Source organism: Psammomys obesus, unplaced genomic scaffold, assembly GCF_907164565.1.
Source record: "Psammomys obesus unplaced genomic scaffold, mPsaObe1.curated_primary_1811, whole genome shotgun sequence".
NCBI lineage: Eukaryota > Metazoa > Chordata > Mammalia > Rodentia > Muridae > Psammomys > Psammomys obesus.
In genome coordinates, this window is record NW_026585504.1 from 46691730 (window position 1) to 46708738 (window position 17009).

Sequence of the window (17009 nt, forward strand, 5' to 3'; positions counted from 1 at the left end):
ACCCCAGGGCTGGTTATCTCAAACTGAGTGGTCAGACCTAGAGACAAATGCACGCACACCACGTTGAACAGAGTTCAGCAGTTTGCATTTGTATGTTGATCCACTTATATGAATATGTAAAAAAAAAACTATGGGTGGACTTTGGAGAAGTAGGAGGGATGTGAAGAAAGGGAAAAAATGACAAAGTTATATTTTAATGAAAAAATTTTAAAGTCTTTTAAAAAATTGTCCCAAAGTTTTCAGAGAAAGTTTGCAGGTGTGATGGCCATGTTTTGTGTGCTAACTATGCAGATGGCATCAGGGGCACGTGTTTCAGAACTTACTGAACTGCACATTCAATTATTTCTATTCTAACTATACCTCATGAAACCTTTAATTCCAAATTAGAGATGGAAATCGGATCAAAGTTCACAGAGTCATACTCCCTCGTCCTCTGGTTGGGCTGTAGCCAAACCCGCTTTGGAAAGCATAGCTCCTGAGCTGAAGGCGGCCTGAGGACACTTTCTGAACAGCTTGGAGAGATTTAATGAAGAATTACACTGTGCACGATTCTGTCAACTGAGAATAAAGCAGAGTCAGGAGTCACCATTATTTAATCTCCCTCATTAAACATTAATAGACCTGCAATAGTTAGTGTACTGTAATGAAAGCCGAAGTGGGAGAGTAAGCCAGCTCAACTTTTTGGAGATCAATTTGGATGTCTTAACACATAGCTAAACACTACGCTGACAGTATTATCATTTTAGTAATATTGATTCAGAAATTAACAGCTTGATCAAATATTGAGAATATTCAACACAGTAGTCTGCAATGCATGCTTAATTTTCCAAATTGTCTAAGTAGGTTCAGTTACGGAAAAATGCCTCCTCATCCTGAAAATTAATGCACCTCAAGATATTGACATTAAATGATAATTGTCTTGAGCAAGACTTACTCTAAAGGTGAAAATAAGCTACAAAATGACCATTATCCTGTGCTAAAATATTATGAATTTGTATTTGCACACACATAACGGAGACAATGCATATCCGTATTAGTGGCAATTTCTGAGCAAGGGACTTGCAGATGATTTAAATTTTCTTTGTACATTTCTTATAATTTCCCATTTTCTGCCATATAGAAATTATATCTAGCCAAAAATATAATTGTCTTCATTTTATTTAATTTTTAATTTTATTTTTAGAATCTCATAAATAAGTACTCTACATTCCCACCCCTCACTTCTCAGCCAACTCCTTCTGTGCCCCCCTCATTCCCTGTTATATTCATGACTTCTTTATTGTTACACACATACCTGTATAAATACAACCTGATGAGTAATGGTACTGGCATGTATATGCATTTAGGTCATCAGGGGAGCATTTGATTCACATCTGAACATGTGGATACCTAGAGAGGTGTTTGTAAGAATCATTCAGTGAAGTTTTCTTTGGAGCTGTGTGCATTGGAAAGAGTAGTGGGGGATAAGGACCACACTCTTGAGCCTTGTCTCCCAACTCTGCTTTGATGCTTGCTGCTGAGTGCCTGAACTTGTTCTTGAAACTTGTGGAAAGAGTTGCCTGAACCATGGGACATACAAGACTATTGGGTAACACTGATGAAGTGAGATACTGTCTCAGCTACTTGGGAGACACAAGGCAGATAGAGTTGTTATTCTATAGCTTTCACCTTTGGCTTTGTGAATGGGGGACCTGGTAAGTCTGTCAGTGGGGAGGGGGGAGGGCACAGCTCAAAGATGTTAGCATAGTGGTACAACACCTTAGGAGCTGAGGGTTGTGAATAAAGCTCATGACAATGAGAATCACCTCTCACACTCCAAACCAAGCATGGTCTTCTCAGCTCCAAACTCCCACACAGGGCATCAGAACTGTCAGCAAAGGTGTTCATCAACTATTAAGCATATTGTTTTTTTCTATTTTTACATTGAAATCACCTTGCCAACCTGGTAACGAGGAATTTTAATTTGGGCATATGGCAAAGAATGGTGTGTAAGGCAATCACACATCACACTCTCTTGTATTTTTTGTTTTGGGTGGGGTTTTTTTGTTTTGTTTCGTTTTTGTTATTTTGGGTTTGGCGGATTGTTTTTTTTCTGTTTTGTTTTGTTTTAATTTTTGAGACAAGATCTTCTGCATAGCAGACTGGCTTCAAGTTTTATATGTAGCTGAGAATGACCTTACCCCATACCTCCCAAATGCTAGGATGGCTGGCAGGCACCACCACACCTCGTTTTATAGGGTGCTTAGGACTGAATTCAGGTCCTCATGCGTGCTGCACAGACACTCTACAAACTGAGCCCAATCCTCAGCCTCTTCCTGGCTTTATGGAGAAGAGAACCTGCCACAGAACAAGATGCTGCTGGTTTTGTGGTGCAAGATGAAGAAGAGGAATGGGCGGTCTGCACAGAACCTTGGTTCCACTCGACAGCACCGGGCGTTCCTGATCACTGCAGTGGTCGCAGCCGCCTCAGTGCCTTCCTCGTTGACCTCTACAAAGCACTTGTGGGAGACCTTGGACACAGGCACATTCTTCTTAGTTGTCATCCCAGAAAAGTCAGCCTTGGTTTCCTCAAAGGCATCTATCATTCCCAGACTCTGAAGAGAAGATTCCAGGTCGTAACTCTCCTCCAGCTTTAATCTGGGGATAAAAACCTGAACTTTGCTTTCTGTCATGTTTTCTGGGTTTGTCCAGGCTCGGAACTTCTTGTATGTGAGTGCTTTTTCCACCTGGAATAACAAAGGGTCGAATTTTAAAATCAGGAGGGCAGTAGGCTAGTGCACTTGCATTTCCTCGTCCCTTTACCAAGAGAGGAGTGCTCTCATCCAATGGCAGCTGCTTGACTTTGCTTCTAGTCCTAGACTTTCCCAAACTTCTTCTCAGGCGGCCATGACAGTTCTCATTCTTGACTTATGAAAACAGCTTTCTGATTACATAGGAAAACCAGTAAAATGCAGTGGTCTCACTGTCGATGCTGTGCACCAGCGCTAGACCTGGTTCATATTGACTGGAAGCACTGGGTCACCTACAGTCAGCTGTTCTCAGGCCTTCCCAACGGAGAGCTGCCTTAACTGAACATTGTTGGTCATACACCTCCTACTCTGTAAATCCCTGGACTTTGTTCCTTTCCTGTCATGAGGAGAATCAAAGGTAACAACCACTCCCAAACATACCTCTGCCTTACACCCAAAGTGTGGTCCATGGGTCAACTGCACTTGCTTCATCTGAAATCTTGTTAGAAATCAAAACAAAACCTCAAGCCATTATCTGCTGGATTAGAACCTGCATTTCTTAAAATATTTCCCATGGAGCTCATCATCACGGTGATATGTGAAAAACATCACCATTACTCAATGCTATACTTCTTCCAGGGTCTCTGCTAAAGAGTTATTTGGCTATCAACCAATCCCACCTTCCTGAATTAAAAAATGCTGTTGTATTTCGGTAACTCTCTCATCCTAGCTTTATCGAAACTTGTCTACTCCTAAACACTTAAAAAATGCATACACATGTTCACTAAAAGGCACGCCTGGGTGTGCTTGGAATGACCTAAGTTGGAAACTGCAAATGTTTACAGGGATGGACTTAGAAAGTGGAGCTCAGCTGGCATCCACAGACATTTACTGCCCGGGACTCACCACAGCGAGATCAGTGTTTTCATCAGGGAGCAGAATTAACATGCTCAGGTCCTCATCTGCGTAGGGCAGAGACAGGACGTCCACGTTCACCTCATCCACATGCCCCATCTTAAATTTCGCATGCTTGAACATCATCTGCACTGTTTTTCTCTCCTAATGAAAAAAAAAAAGTGAGATTTCCAAAACAATAAATATAATTTACTAACACCAAGCTATATCCAATCCTTGAGGGTCAGAAAAGCATAACATGATCATCATTTCTATGCACTGTTAAATGCAAAATCTTTACTCGCACATTGCAGTATCGAGTTGAATGGACTGTTGTTCATCTGATGAGGTATTACTAAGTAAAGAAAAAAAAAAGGACAGTTTGATAATGGAACAGGACTTAAAATGACATTGCGTTTGGAGAAATAGTGATTGTTCCTGAGAAAACTCACAGTGAAGCACTTCCATGGTTTTACAGTTCAGCATTATTTCTCCAAATTAAGAGGGAATTCACTGCCACTCAGCCATCGGGCTACTAAAAGTACTTGTTTACAAAGTCCAAACCAAATAATAATAATAATAATAATAATAATAATAATAATAATAATAATACACTTGTGTTCTGAAGCATTGCCCAGTTGCAGAGTTGGTTTTATATCTTTGCTTTCCTTGGGAGGGGACAATGACATGAAGTATACAGTCAGATAGTTTTAATGCTATACCAATACATTTTACAATCATATCTTTGTGTATTTATAAATGACATAAGTAAAATTCCACTTCATATTTAGAGGGAATGTAGAAAACCTTATTTAAAATTAGACTTACATCTGATAACATGTTTTTATTTTTTCATTAAAGATCCTATAATGCTAAACTCTGAAGCAATAGGTCAGCATATCTACCAGTGAGGTGGCATAAGACATCTAAGCAACTACAGTGATGACATGATATTGACACAGTGACAAGGCTTAGGCAGGATCTTCCTGCAACAACAATCGTTTGACTGGAGGGGTAAGATGCAATTGACCAAAGATGAGAAAAGAAAAGAAAAGAAAATCTATCAGTATACACATTATTCTAGTTTCCCATTCAACTCTAATTAAAGATATAAAGGGGGCATTAGTTTCATTCAGAAACAGAATAAGAATCAAAATACTATAAAATAAGCTGTTCCTTTTCTCATCCATCATCTTTTTCTGCTTGCTACTTTAAGAAAATAACAATATATTAGAAACACTGTCCTACCTGGTTAGTCTTAAAGGCCATGCCCCTTGTGTACTTCCTGTCAAACTGAGCCTTCCACTTCCCTTTGAAATACATGGCATTCACAAGAACCAGCTTAGTCAGTGGGCAGACCGCTCCAGGACTCAGAATTTCAGAAATTTTACCTACAGAAAACATAAAAAGATTTAAAATGAAAAAGAAGGAAAAGAAGGAAGACGATGTAAGAGAAGTCTATAGTGATTTGGGGAAAAGAGAAAAATAAGCATCCTCTTATAATCATTTACATCATTTTTCCTTAAACAATAACCTGTTTTATTCTTTTCTTCATGAAACAGTCTTTTACATAACACAGACTGGCCTCAACCTTGGTATGGGAGAGAGGTGTCCTCAAACACAGTCTCCGCCTTCATCGTTCTCACTAGGGCTGATGTGGCAGATATGTACCTACATGCCGTGAGTGAACAGAAGTTTTAAAGCAGGTGGAGGTGCTATGGCTTATCCTTTGAGCATTTCTTTGAACTTCTGCCAAGTTCACAAAGGTGACAGTTTGCTACACTAAAACAAACATACAAACAAATAAATATGTTGATTCTAACAATCCTCTCTTGACCTTAGCACTATAAATCTCAATTACACTGTTTTGGACATTTGACTTGGAATTAATTCTTGGCTGAGGTAAGTCTCTATTGTGCATGATAAGGTATTTAGCTAGTGATTTTCTTCAATTCCAATAGTTAAAAATACCTTCAGCCACTGTGACATGACATTTGAAAGGAAAAAAAGAATCCTGTTTAAGAATCACTGCTTAGTACTAATCTTCAAACCAGATTTATATAAGCAGAGGCTTCCTAAAGATCAGAAATATAGACCTGCAATAGGGAAAGGAAGGATGATTAACAACAACAAAAATGGAGAAAAGAAATTATGGAAGTGGGCTAGAGACATTTTTAAATTAGTTTGCAGTGTTTCCTGATGCCCAGCAAACACCCCATCACATCCCTGAGAACTGGGTTGTAGGAGGAAAACCATGGAGGACCCAGCCCAACCCACCCCAGATCTCCTGCTCCTCAAACTCTAAAGTCCATATAAATTAAAATCCCCTACCTTCAGTCTTTTCCACCACCCAGTCATTGATGTGCTTCCTGCACCCTTCCGTGTCTTTAACAAAGGACAGCTCTTCCAGCCCTGCCTGATAGAACTTCTGGCAGGATTCCTTGAAGGTCTACAGACACAAACAGAAGTTGGGCACTGTTCAGCAAAGGTTCCTGCAAACTGTGGTAACAAGGATTTTCTCTTAACATTTTCCCTAGTCTAAATGTCTGAGGATGATGCTGTATTTCAAGTTGCATGTGATCCTCACAGCTGTGTGGGCCTCCTACACTGCCCTGAGGGAGATGCTTGATGCCAGGTGAAAATGTACACCTGACTGGGCACCCCACAGCCTGTTAAGAAAGATACCTTGTGCACAAAGACACTTACAAAGGTTAGGACTGTAGTTATCCACCCACAAAGCACGGAAAGGTCTCTTCCAAACAGGCTGGGTTGACTCTGACTCTTCTGTTTCCCTACCCAGCAGGCACTCATCTAACAGTGGTGATTCAGAAGACAGAGCAAATGTAAGAGACCCTGAGAGGTTCTCAGTAAGACTCATCCCCCAAAGCAGAGGTAGGAGTTATGAGGGTCTCTCTATAACATGGCAGATTATATGGCCACTCATGGGTAAAGAAGAAAGGGGGAGGATGTCTGTCTGGGTGCAAGAGAATAACATATTGGCTTTACCTCTGGGAGGGTTTTTATCAAGAAATGGCCTCCTTAGTTGGAGTCCTTCTCACCACAGGGGCCAATGTCCCACCCCCACTACTGACTGAGTATCCCTTTCACCATCCAAGTTCCCCTTTTAGGAACCAAAGCCAAGTTCTCTCAACCTTTCCACACCAACCCCAAAAACCTGTTATGGACTGTACCTCTCACTGTTTGCCTAGAGCCTCCCCGATCATACATGTTCCTAAAATACTCCAATTTCAGAATCCACCTGAACACCCCAGGAAAAACTATTCCAATGTGACAAGAGCCTCTCAAATTATATTCTCCCACACAACAACCAGACCCTGTTTTCAGACAATACATGTTCCCCAGTTGATCTTATATGGCTAATCTAAATTTTCCTGGCTCCTCTCAAGAGCTCTCAAACAGACGTCAAGCAAGCAACAGCCCAAGTTTTCCTGCCTATCGTCTATTCCTAAAATTGGGATCTCTTTCCCTTTCCTTGGGTTCCCCATTTCTTGGAGAAATCCTTCCATTTTCCTGGTCCTCTCCCCTTTTCCCTGGTCTTGGGACTCCTCTTCCCAACTACCAGCACCATGAACCTAAAAGTTGCAAACGTACATCAAGAAAAAAATTTTTTTTCTAAACTCCCTAACTTAGCCTCTGTCCCTAGTCTATCTGCCCCAACAGATTTCAAATCAACTACAAACTGATCCAGTAGCTCCACAGTCAGCCACAGTTGTTTCCATGGAATCTACTGCCTGGTCCAGCCTCACAGACTACACTTCCCTAGTCGCAGATGATCCAGCAGAACCTGGACGTCGTCGGCTGTCATAGCTTCTCTGGGCCTTGAGCAACTACCCAGCTTCCTCCAGGCCCCTAACTACAACACCCCAATGTCAGCAGGAAGCGTACAGAAAAAAAATGACAGCTGTTTACCCAACACCCAATAACACAACAAAAATGTGGGAATGGAGGGATTCTGCCCAACTTGAACGTGGTAAACATGGCTCTGGCGGACTTGGCCTTTCTCTCTCCATCCCTCTGCCTTACTAAAAAACTTTCAGATTACATTAGTAATGCTAGCAATTAAAGCCTATTCCCTATGTGGCCACTTCCTCCTCCTGAGGCTCAGTAGCAAGCCCTAGCTATCAAAGTGCTTTAAGTCCAGCAATCCAAAGTCCCCCTGACACACTAATTAACCTGCTCAACTAATATTAATCACCTCATCCTAATACTGGCTTTTCACTTCTTCCTTGTAAACTGCCATTTTCCTAGGGGCTGTGTTTGGCTCCTCTCCACTCTAGGACAAACACCACTTACCCCTCTTCCTTGCCCCCTTTTCTCCTGTCTTCTTTGTTCCCTTCCCCTTCTCCCTCTTCCTCTGTCTCCTGTCTTTGTCCTTTGTCCTTTATTCCTGCCCCATTAAATTTTGTGCTGTGTTGAGAACTTGGTCTTATTATTTTTTTTTGGCGGGGGGGGGGGTGAGCATTCTGGGTCCCAAGTGGATACTCTTCTTAACACATACCGAAAGGAAATCACATGATTCTTCGCCAAAGAGTTGGCAAGCACTTTTTAACAAGTACTGAGTGCCAGTTTTGTTAACTTCGGTGAGAAGGGTCTGGAAATGTTGGTGAACATCTTCATCTTTGCTCAAACCAAGCACCTAGGGATAGAATAAATAAATAACCTGTTTTAAACATGACCATTATCTCCCCTCCTATGCACAGACACGGCTAAGTGATGAAAGCCTGAGATGGTTCTTTAGTAAAAGGTTTGCCTGTCTTAACAAGGTTGCGAGCCAGAACTCTCACTGAGGCAGGGCTGCCTAGAGGGGGGACACTGGCAGCATTTGTGGTCTCTAGCCACTAGGTGTCAGTAGCACCTGTCTGCTAGGAGAACTAAATGGCTGAGCCCTTACCAAGTGTCCCTGAGGAAGCAAAATGCCCCCCTCGAATGAGAGCCACTGGCCTGCAGGAATCACCCATCTCAGAAAAGCGTCATGAGATAAGTCAGGATGTCTGGGTAACATACAAACTAGATACTGGAAATGAATCTAATAACCAGGGAATGCAAGTATAAAACAGCAAGATTTTTTTTTGTTCCAGAACATGTGAGAGTTATGTCTCTGACCAAGTCTCATCCCCAAGGTTTCTTCCCCAGTGAGGTCAGTGAGAAGACCTCAGCAGTGGCCCCTGGGTGCACTGCATAAGATCATCTACACACACACACCCTCCTGCTAGTGCAAATTGTTATCCACAGGGCCATTTGTGTGATGCTTTCGAGTATGGTTAAAAACGAGTCCCCAAGGTATCACTATTAGATAAGGGTATGCACAACTATTTGAGCTCCAGAAGATTATATGTTCCCTCTAAATGATCTACAAAGAGCTAATTCCACATTTATGCTCATTTTCTTCAACTTATTATAATCCCACCTGAGAAATCACCGATTCCACAAAAGCTTACTTACATAGTTGCATTTTAATCCTACAAAAGCTGAAAAGATAGAAAAGCTGGGTTGTACTCTATTCTTTTGTGGGGGGGTAGGACTCTAATTTACCATTTTTCTACAAGATGTGAATTTACCAGAATGTTTATGATAAAATAATTTAACACTCAGTGTTCCCTGTAAACTGCAGAAGAGGTGACTTGCCCCACACGATTCCTTCATCCTATCTTGGTCCATGCCAGGATCACCACAGTGTCTCTCCTCCCATCCACCAGCCACACTGACTTTCACTAACTAGCTGATAACAAAAGGAACCCTTTGCTACAGTGTGCCAAAACTAACCTGCTGCTCTTCTCCCATCTACTCCTCCCTGCAACTTCCAGCAAGCATACCTGGGACATCTGGGCAGCGGTGTTTCCTTTGGCTCCGAGGTAGACCATGGCCAGGGCAGAACTCAAACTCAGGGGGCAGAAAAACACGTTCCGTGACTTGTCTTCTTCACCCAATATTTTTAATAGGCTGATGGCAAAAGAGCCATTGGCTTCACAGAGCTCATCCATCTGAGAGGGTCTAGAGTGAAGGCACAACACAGAAGCACATCAACAGAGGCCTTCTGTAGTCACAAGGGTACCAGTCTCTCCATCAGAGGACAGTAGCTTTATCAGGTGGAATATCTGTACCTCAAAAGGCAACCAGTCCCAACCCCTAAACCCTGTATGCTATCTTATTATCTTACTTAGCAGTAAGTAACTTACTCGTGTGATTTAATTAAGGACTTTAGACACAGACACTCAACCACAGTATCAATAAAACTCTAATGAACTCATAAGTTCATTAAGAAAGGGAGATTCAGGTTGAGATCCCAGCGATGCCAGGCCATGGGTGCATGAGGCCACTTCAAAAAGCTGGAAAAGGCAAAGAACCAAGACTGTCCCCTGAGAGCTTGGTAAGAGCCAGTAACAGGTATCATGATGGATTTGAACCTCTAGAACCTTGAGATAATGAGTTTGCATCATTTATAGTCACAAAGTCTGTGGAATATTTGAAGGGTTAATGATCTAAAAGAATCATTGGATTGAGAAGCTCCAGCCAGGAAAGTTGACTTGACAGACAACATATATGGAGGTGTCTGCTGAGGAGACCCACACACCAACCCCACTGGTATCTACCACCTCCAGGCTGCAGGAGAACTGACCTGAGATGAAATCTTCCATCCCCATTATTTCTCTTTTCTATCCTGTAAAACCCCAAAAAACCCATGCCATGTGCACACAGTCTCACATGCTCCCGAGAGACTGCGGCCCTTCAGCTGTTCTGATTAAAGAACAACTCTGTTCCTGGAGATGTCCATCTTCTTCTCTTCATTTCTGGCAGATGCCATTGATCAGGAACTGCAGAGGGCAAGTGAGCTTCCAGAAGACCCACCATTTTGAATGGCTGCAATGGATGTATCTCGGAGAGGCATGGCCCCGGGAGCTTTCTTGCTGCTTATGTCCCTTCTCATGCTGTCATTCTTGCTTTCCTCACGTATCTGGTGTGGTGTGATTGAGCATGAGAAGATCCTCACTGTCTACAGTCTGGTATGATTGTTCCTGGGTATTATTAGCCCACTTGTTGGGCAAATTTCCTTCAGGTCAACATAAAGTTGTGCTTTCATGAAATAATGCTGTTTAGATGAATTGATTATTTTACAATTCCTGATAATAATTTTATAGAAATCCTGAATTGATTCAAGTAATTTTAAGCCCCCTGTGGGATGGCATAAAAGCTGCAATAGGAGCTTAGTGCTAATTTTACTATTCTAAGCATCAAAAATAGGAGGAAAGATAGATGACCTGTTCCTTGGCTAAAACCCTTGTTAACCTACGGCATTAAAAATAAAAAAAAAAAACTATTGCATTGAATTTACAATGAGTTTGTGGAGCTAAAAAGTAGATGAAGAATGCTTAGTCATATATGAGTTTTAATTAAAAAAAAACATGTACTCAAAAATCCTGAAATCCCTGTTGTGTAACAAATTTATCTGTTTTTGTTATGACTGCTTTTGTGGCTAGGAGGTCTAACCTGAAGTGTGAACTGTTAATAGATGAAGCAGAGTGATGCCAAGATGCAACATTTTCCACAAGATCTTCGGAGGCTAGTGTAGGTACCTGCTTGTGTGCCTGTGCCTGCGCAGGTGTGTGCATGCGAGTGTGTGTTTGTGTGCTTGTGTGAGTATGTGAGCATGTGCAGGTGTGTATGTGTGTGTGTTCATGCACGTGCTCTCACACGTGTTTATTTCACATGAAAACCAAGCCTAATTTCACTGGCACTGGACTAGCACTGTTTTGGATCTGCCTTGAACAGGACACCTTAGCTTTACTAAACAGTAATAAAGCTAAACTAAAAGAACAAAAACAGGGCTCCTCTTGCTTAGTGCCCAGACTTCCTTCTTTCTAAAGAGTTCAACTTAGAAAACCTATACTTGTTAATTAGGCTTTTTGCCCCTTTGAAATGTAAATTAAGTTAAATGCCTCCTGCCAATTTTATAGCCCTGCCACCAAGAATCCAGGGGTTCTATCCATTGGAGGCTATTAACCTGGTTCTGGAAATGGAAATGCCCCAGTCTAGGTCTGGTCAAGCACAGTCCTGTTCTCTCAGATACTCAGGAAACTGAGGCAAGCACAATGATCCCAAGGTCAAAGACCGTCTGGGCTACAGACTCAGTTCCATTCCAGTGGAGACAATTTAGGGAGATGCTGTCTCAAGATAAGTAAGAAAAACTGGCACACAGCCCTCAACCCACAGCACACCCAGCACCACCAATAAATACAACTAAACGAACAAGAGTCAAACAAAGGCAGAAATCTTGTTTCAAGTGATGAAAAGTAGTACTACTTACTACAAATGCTAAAATCATTACAGGATTATTACCATTGCGATTCACCCATTATTATTGATTAATCATTTTAATTGTCATAAAATGTCAAGATCATTAGCGGTTGTTGTTATTAGATATTGTAATCTTAGGAAACTGTGTTTTCCGCAATAATTTTATATTTATGTTTAATTTTACTAAAATTTATAGGAACTCTTACTATTAATCTTTACAATACTTAAAGCTCACCAAATTAGTCACTGCCTATAATCCCTATTGACTATATTTCAAATATGTTCTTTTTCAGCCATATGCATACATAATTTTTTTTTTATTTTGATTTTTCGATCCAGGGTTTCTCTGTGCAGCCTTGGCCTTCCTGGACTTTGTAGAGTCCTTGAGCTCACAAATATCTGCCTGCTTCTGCCTCCTTGAGAGCTGGGATTAAAGACCATGCCTGGTGGTGATGCACACATAACTTTAACTGGAACTTTTAAACCCTACAAGATTATGTCCTAATTTGGAAAATTAGCAAATACAAAATGTATAAAGCAGTAGAAACTTTACCTAGACCTGAGTGGCCATGCACACATTCATTTCTGTGTACAGACAGATTGTGAATTTAAAGAGTTTTGTATGGTAGCTTTGCAATCATATTTTTGGGGTCCATAGATTTGAGCGTCACCTGAGTTTCTCAGATGCAAGAAAAATTGAGGAGATGAACGGATAAGACTGGGTGGGGAGTGAGAGGCAGTTCTCTATTATTAACTGTTTTGTTTGAACTTCCACCCAAGGTAGTTTTAAGTGAAGGCACCTCTTATAGAGCAAACTGTGAAGTTCTTTCCTGACTCCACATCGTGAAATTTCTTTAGTACTTGAACCAAAGAGTGTAGGCATCAGGAAACATTTTCTGTTGTGATCAAGCCTGAGTACAGCAAGATCTAACTTGTCTCCAGTTAAAAAGTGTCCCCACTTTCACTTGACATTTCAGGAAGAGCCTAAATAAATTTCACAACCTTCATCAACCAGAAGGTGGCACCAAAGAAAGAGAGAATATCATGTAACCAAAACATAACTAAATTCAAATTTGATCCTACCTTAGGATAAAATCTTAGGGTGTGTGTGTGTGTGTGTGTGTGTGTGTGTGTCAGGGCAGAGGGTGGCTGTTGCTACCTTGTCTGAGCAAGTCAAAAGAATGAACTAAACTAGTGCATGAAGTACAATTTTACATGTGATTGCTCCCAATTGCAAATTTCATTTTTTTTCTTAGTTAAATTTTATTAACTCTGTATCCCAGCTGTATCCCGCTCCCTCATTCTCTCCCAAACCCTCCTTCCCTCCCTCATCTACTCCCTGTCCCTTTCCAAGTCCACTGATCGGGGAGGACCTCCTCCCCTTTCATCTGACCCAGTTTTATCAGATAACTTTAGGACTGGCTGCAAAGTCTTCCTCTGTGGCCTAGCAGGACTGTTCCTTCCTTGGTGGGGGCGGGGGAGGTCAAAGAGCCTGCCATTGAGTTCCTGTCAGAAATAGTCCCTGTTCCCCTTACTATGGGAAAGCAATTGGTTACTGAGCTACCACGGGCTTCATCTGAGCAGAGGTTCTAGGTTATATCCATACATGGTCCTTGGTGGAGTGTCAGTCTCAGAAAAGACCCTGTGCCCAGATATATTTGATCCTTGTGTAGCTCCTATCCTTTACATGTCATACACTCCCCCTTCTTTCATATGATTCCCTGCACCCTGTCGAAGGTTTGGTTATGAGTCTTAGTATCTGCTTTGATACACACAAAACTAAAGTCCAAGTGGATCAAAGACCTCAACATAAAACCAGATACTCTAAATCGGTTAGAAGAAAAAGTGGGTAAAACCCTAGAACTCATTGGTACAGGAGACAACTTCCTGAACAGACACCAACAACACAGGCTCAAAGAGCATCAATCAATAAATGGGACCTCATGAAACTGAAAAGCTTCTGTAAAGCAAAAGACACTGTCGTCAGAACAAAATGACAGCCTACAGATTGGGAAAGGATCTTCACCAACCCTATATCTGACAGAGGGCTGATATCCAGCATATATAAAGAACTAAAGAAGTTAAAAAGCAATAAATCAAGCAATCCAATTTAAAAAATGGGGTACGGAATTAAACAGAGAATTCTCGGTAGAGGAATATAGAATGGCAGAGAAACACTTAAAGAAATGCAAATTTCTAATTCTGGTTTCTTTCAAGTCTCTTCTTCCTTTATCTCACTTCTTTGACCTCTTTCCTTTTAACACCCAAGTGGTAGACAGTAGCATACCATAGCCTATCAACCACATACTGACCACATGATCACACAAGTGAAGAAATAAGCACAATGACAATTAAATACTGTCCAGAGGATTTACAGGAAAAGCGACACTCTGAAAACCAAGCCTTCTGCTCTGAGTGTGTGATACCATTCTGATGGGAGCATAGAACCCTCCACATATCTGCCAAACAAAAGCATCCTAAGAGCATTTGTGCTACACTCTCTTCATGTTTCTCAGAACAAGGTCAAAAGAATGATGCATGGTGAACATTGCCTTGGGGAACTGTGAGAGAGGCTCCAGGAAAACTGGCAGAGAGCCTTTTGCCTTCAGTGCATTTTGTTCCCTGGATTTTAGTTAGAAACAATTCTGTGTCTTCTGGCTTAAACATTTTCATTCTTGTTGGATGTAAGAGCATAGCTATGGAACCAATCTGAAATGCCTGGTTCTCTGTCACAGATAATCTGCCAAGGATTCTGTGCCCAGGAACTCCACCAAAATATTAGAACAGATTCTTAACAGAATCCCATGTAGTATCTTAAAGGGAGCTCTGACAAAGTGAGCAGGAATTCATAAGGTAGTACAAAGGGGAAATTCAGACTAAGAGATTGGCAGGTACAAAAAAAAAAAAAAAAAAAAAAAAAAAGCAGCAGCAGATCATGTTTGTATGTTGTTCAGGGGTGTGGTCTGTGTGGGATCCTGTGAGACACCAGAGGGAGATAAGCTGAGTATCTTTTGCTGAATTATGAGTCTAAACACGACAGGCGGTTTGGAATCCATACATAGCTTTCTAACAGACACGTTATATGTAGGTGTCAGGCTTTAGGAAAAGGACACAGCTCACTATTCGGTGTGGAAGGGGCCTGGGGAGTCTGTTGGCAGGCCACTGTCATGTACCAGTGACTGTTGATGCAGATGAGACCCTGACTGCAGAAGTAGGAATTGTCAGGCAAAGTTATTGCTGCAAAGCAGGAAGGAGGGAAGAAGTAGGGATCGATGTAAAGCTCCCTGCGAAATGCACACGCAGGGTGAGTCAAGAGTCGTAGGAAGTTCCTATGAAGAACTAGCTGGGAATGGGGAAGGTGATGTGTTCCATTAAGATGTGTGGGGGCATACCAGTCATCTAACTCAGGGCTGTAAGATGACAGCCATTGCAGTTTGAAAATAAAGGTAGGGCAAGAAAGAGATGAGCAGAAATTCCAGAGCAGGTGTTGGGGGCCCGGGATCCTATCTCCAGGACAGCCTATGTTAACAGATCTAATTGTTCAGAACCTGTGGATGGTGGAGGCACTCAGAGAAACCTACCTCATTTTATGGGTGGTTCAGTATTCGAAGGCTGTAAAAGGAAGAGAGAAAGACCAAAATTTAAAAAAAAAAAAAATCATTACCTAAGGGATCCAGGACTTACTGGAAGAACCCAAAGGGTATATGTGTGGTCCACAGACCATAGCATAGGTGGACACACAACCTAGATTAGGAGGCCATGACAGGGGACAAACAGTCCTCCCGTGGGGCAGGTGCCTGAGAACTGAAAAATAAATGGAAAGTGAGGAACCTGGATGAAGAACAACCACGACCCGGGTGAAGGGACATAGGTGAAGTTTTGTTTCAAGTTGACAAGAAGCACCTAATGAACAAAATATAAATGAAAGGAAAGAAAATGGGAAGAGCCTTTGGAGTGAAAAGGTAGATGGAAGAGAGGAAGGAGAACGGAAAAGAACAGGCAGCAAGCTGTGCAGCAGAGGGGAATTGTTTTTCTGCCCAGCGTGGTGATGATCCCAGCAGTCCAAACTGCTGCTCCACTTAAATTCCTTGCAAAGTTGCAGGTCACTCTCTAGCCATTTTTTTTTTTTTTTTTTTTTTTTTTTTTTTTTTTTTGCTCCTGGGGTTTCTTCCAACCCCTGGTGGAAAAGCTCCAGCGCTCCCTCCTGGCCATCAAAGCCAGGGCTTAGAGTAGCAACAGTGTCAAGGGGCCCAAATCACTAGAATCCAGGATCAGCACAGTAAACACGCCCACGCGGAAGCAGGCTTGCTACTCCGGGAGCGCCTGCGCTCTGCTTGTCCTGGCTCAGCCCAGGCGGCCCAGGCCGAGACCCACGTGATCTATGTCGCCCCTGGGCCCTCCTTACCTCAGGTGTCTTCAGCCTGGGCTCTTTCTGCTTTGGAGGGATTCTGGCCTCTCTTCCTCCGTGCTCTTCAGAGCCAGTATCTGCCCTGGGGATCAGAGAGTCTCCCTACCGCTTCTATCTTGGAGATTCCTGGTGTTGCTGCTGCTTCTGTTCCTTCTATTCCTGCTTTGTGGACACTTGAGTCCGTCTTGATCCTGGGCAAAGCTCCTGTCAGGTGACTCAGAATAAAATGCACAGACTTGAACAGTCTGTGACTCACAGTATCCACAGAGGGATCTGGGAGGAGCTGGAGCCTGGCCAGGCAGCCTCCTGGGGGGTGGGGATGGGTTGAGAATGTCCGCGGGCACTTGTACGCGGGTTTGAGGACAGAGCTAGGAAGGTTTGGTACCCCGGGACAGTGTGGGTACCCTTACTCCTTACCAGGTCCGTACATGTTGTCTTTGTGTTTTGTGTGAACACAAGAGCAGTTAACTTTAAAAATTAACGAAGTATTAAAGAGCAATTTGGCAGTTGGGATTTAACTTTGAAAATTAACCAAGTACGCAAGAGCAGTTTGTCAGTTGGGATTTGACTTTGAAAATTAACCAAAGACAAACCCTGCTATCGGGACATATGCAACTGTTTTGTTTAGCAACCTAGCATTTGGCATGCATCCCCAAAGTTGATCA

The 17009-nt window shown here is 42.2% G+C and overlaps 1 protein-coding gene across 2 annotated transcripts; it reads right to left on the reverse strand.

The window, feature by feature from the left end:
* Positions 1-1117: 1117 nt before the first annotated feature.
* On the reverse strand, positions 1118-16549 carry LOC129672031 (serpin B8). Of its 2 annotated transcripts, none has more exons than XM_055601246.1 (7): positions 16342-16549; positions 9458-9635; positions 8143-8280; positions 5955-6072; positions 4872-5014; positions 3636-3788; positions 1118-2726 (listed from the first exon to the last, which is right to left on the reverse strand). In XM_055601246.1, the coding sequence occupies exons 2-7, from the start codon at positions 9623-9625 to the stop codon at positions 2322-2324; spliced, it is 1125 nt and encodes a 374-aa protein (XP_055457221.1). In that variant the 5' UTR covers positions 9626-9635; positions 16342-16549; the 3' UTR covers positions 1118-2321. The 2 variants fall into 2 exon arrangements, with proteins under 2 accessions (XP_055457221.1, XP_055457216.1); XM_055601241.1 differs by lacking the exon at positions 16342-16549 and adding an exon at positions 15518-15544.
* Positions 16550-17009: the final 460 nt, after the last annotated feature.

Excerpts from the sequence above, each read along its gene's own strand:
- LOC129672031 (XM_055601241.1), bottom strand. Across the intron at positions 6,073-8,142 it reads AATCATGTGATTTCCTTTCG|ACCTTCAAGGAATCCTGCCA; the intron begins GTATGTGTTAAG and ends TTGTGTCTGTAG. Across the intron at positions 5,015-5,954 it reads GGTGGTGGAAAAGACTGAAG|GTAAAATTTCTGAAATTCTG; the intron begins GTAGGGGATTTT and ends TGTTTTCTGTAG.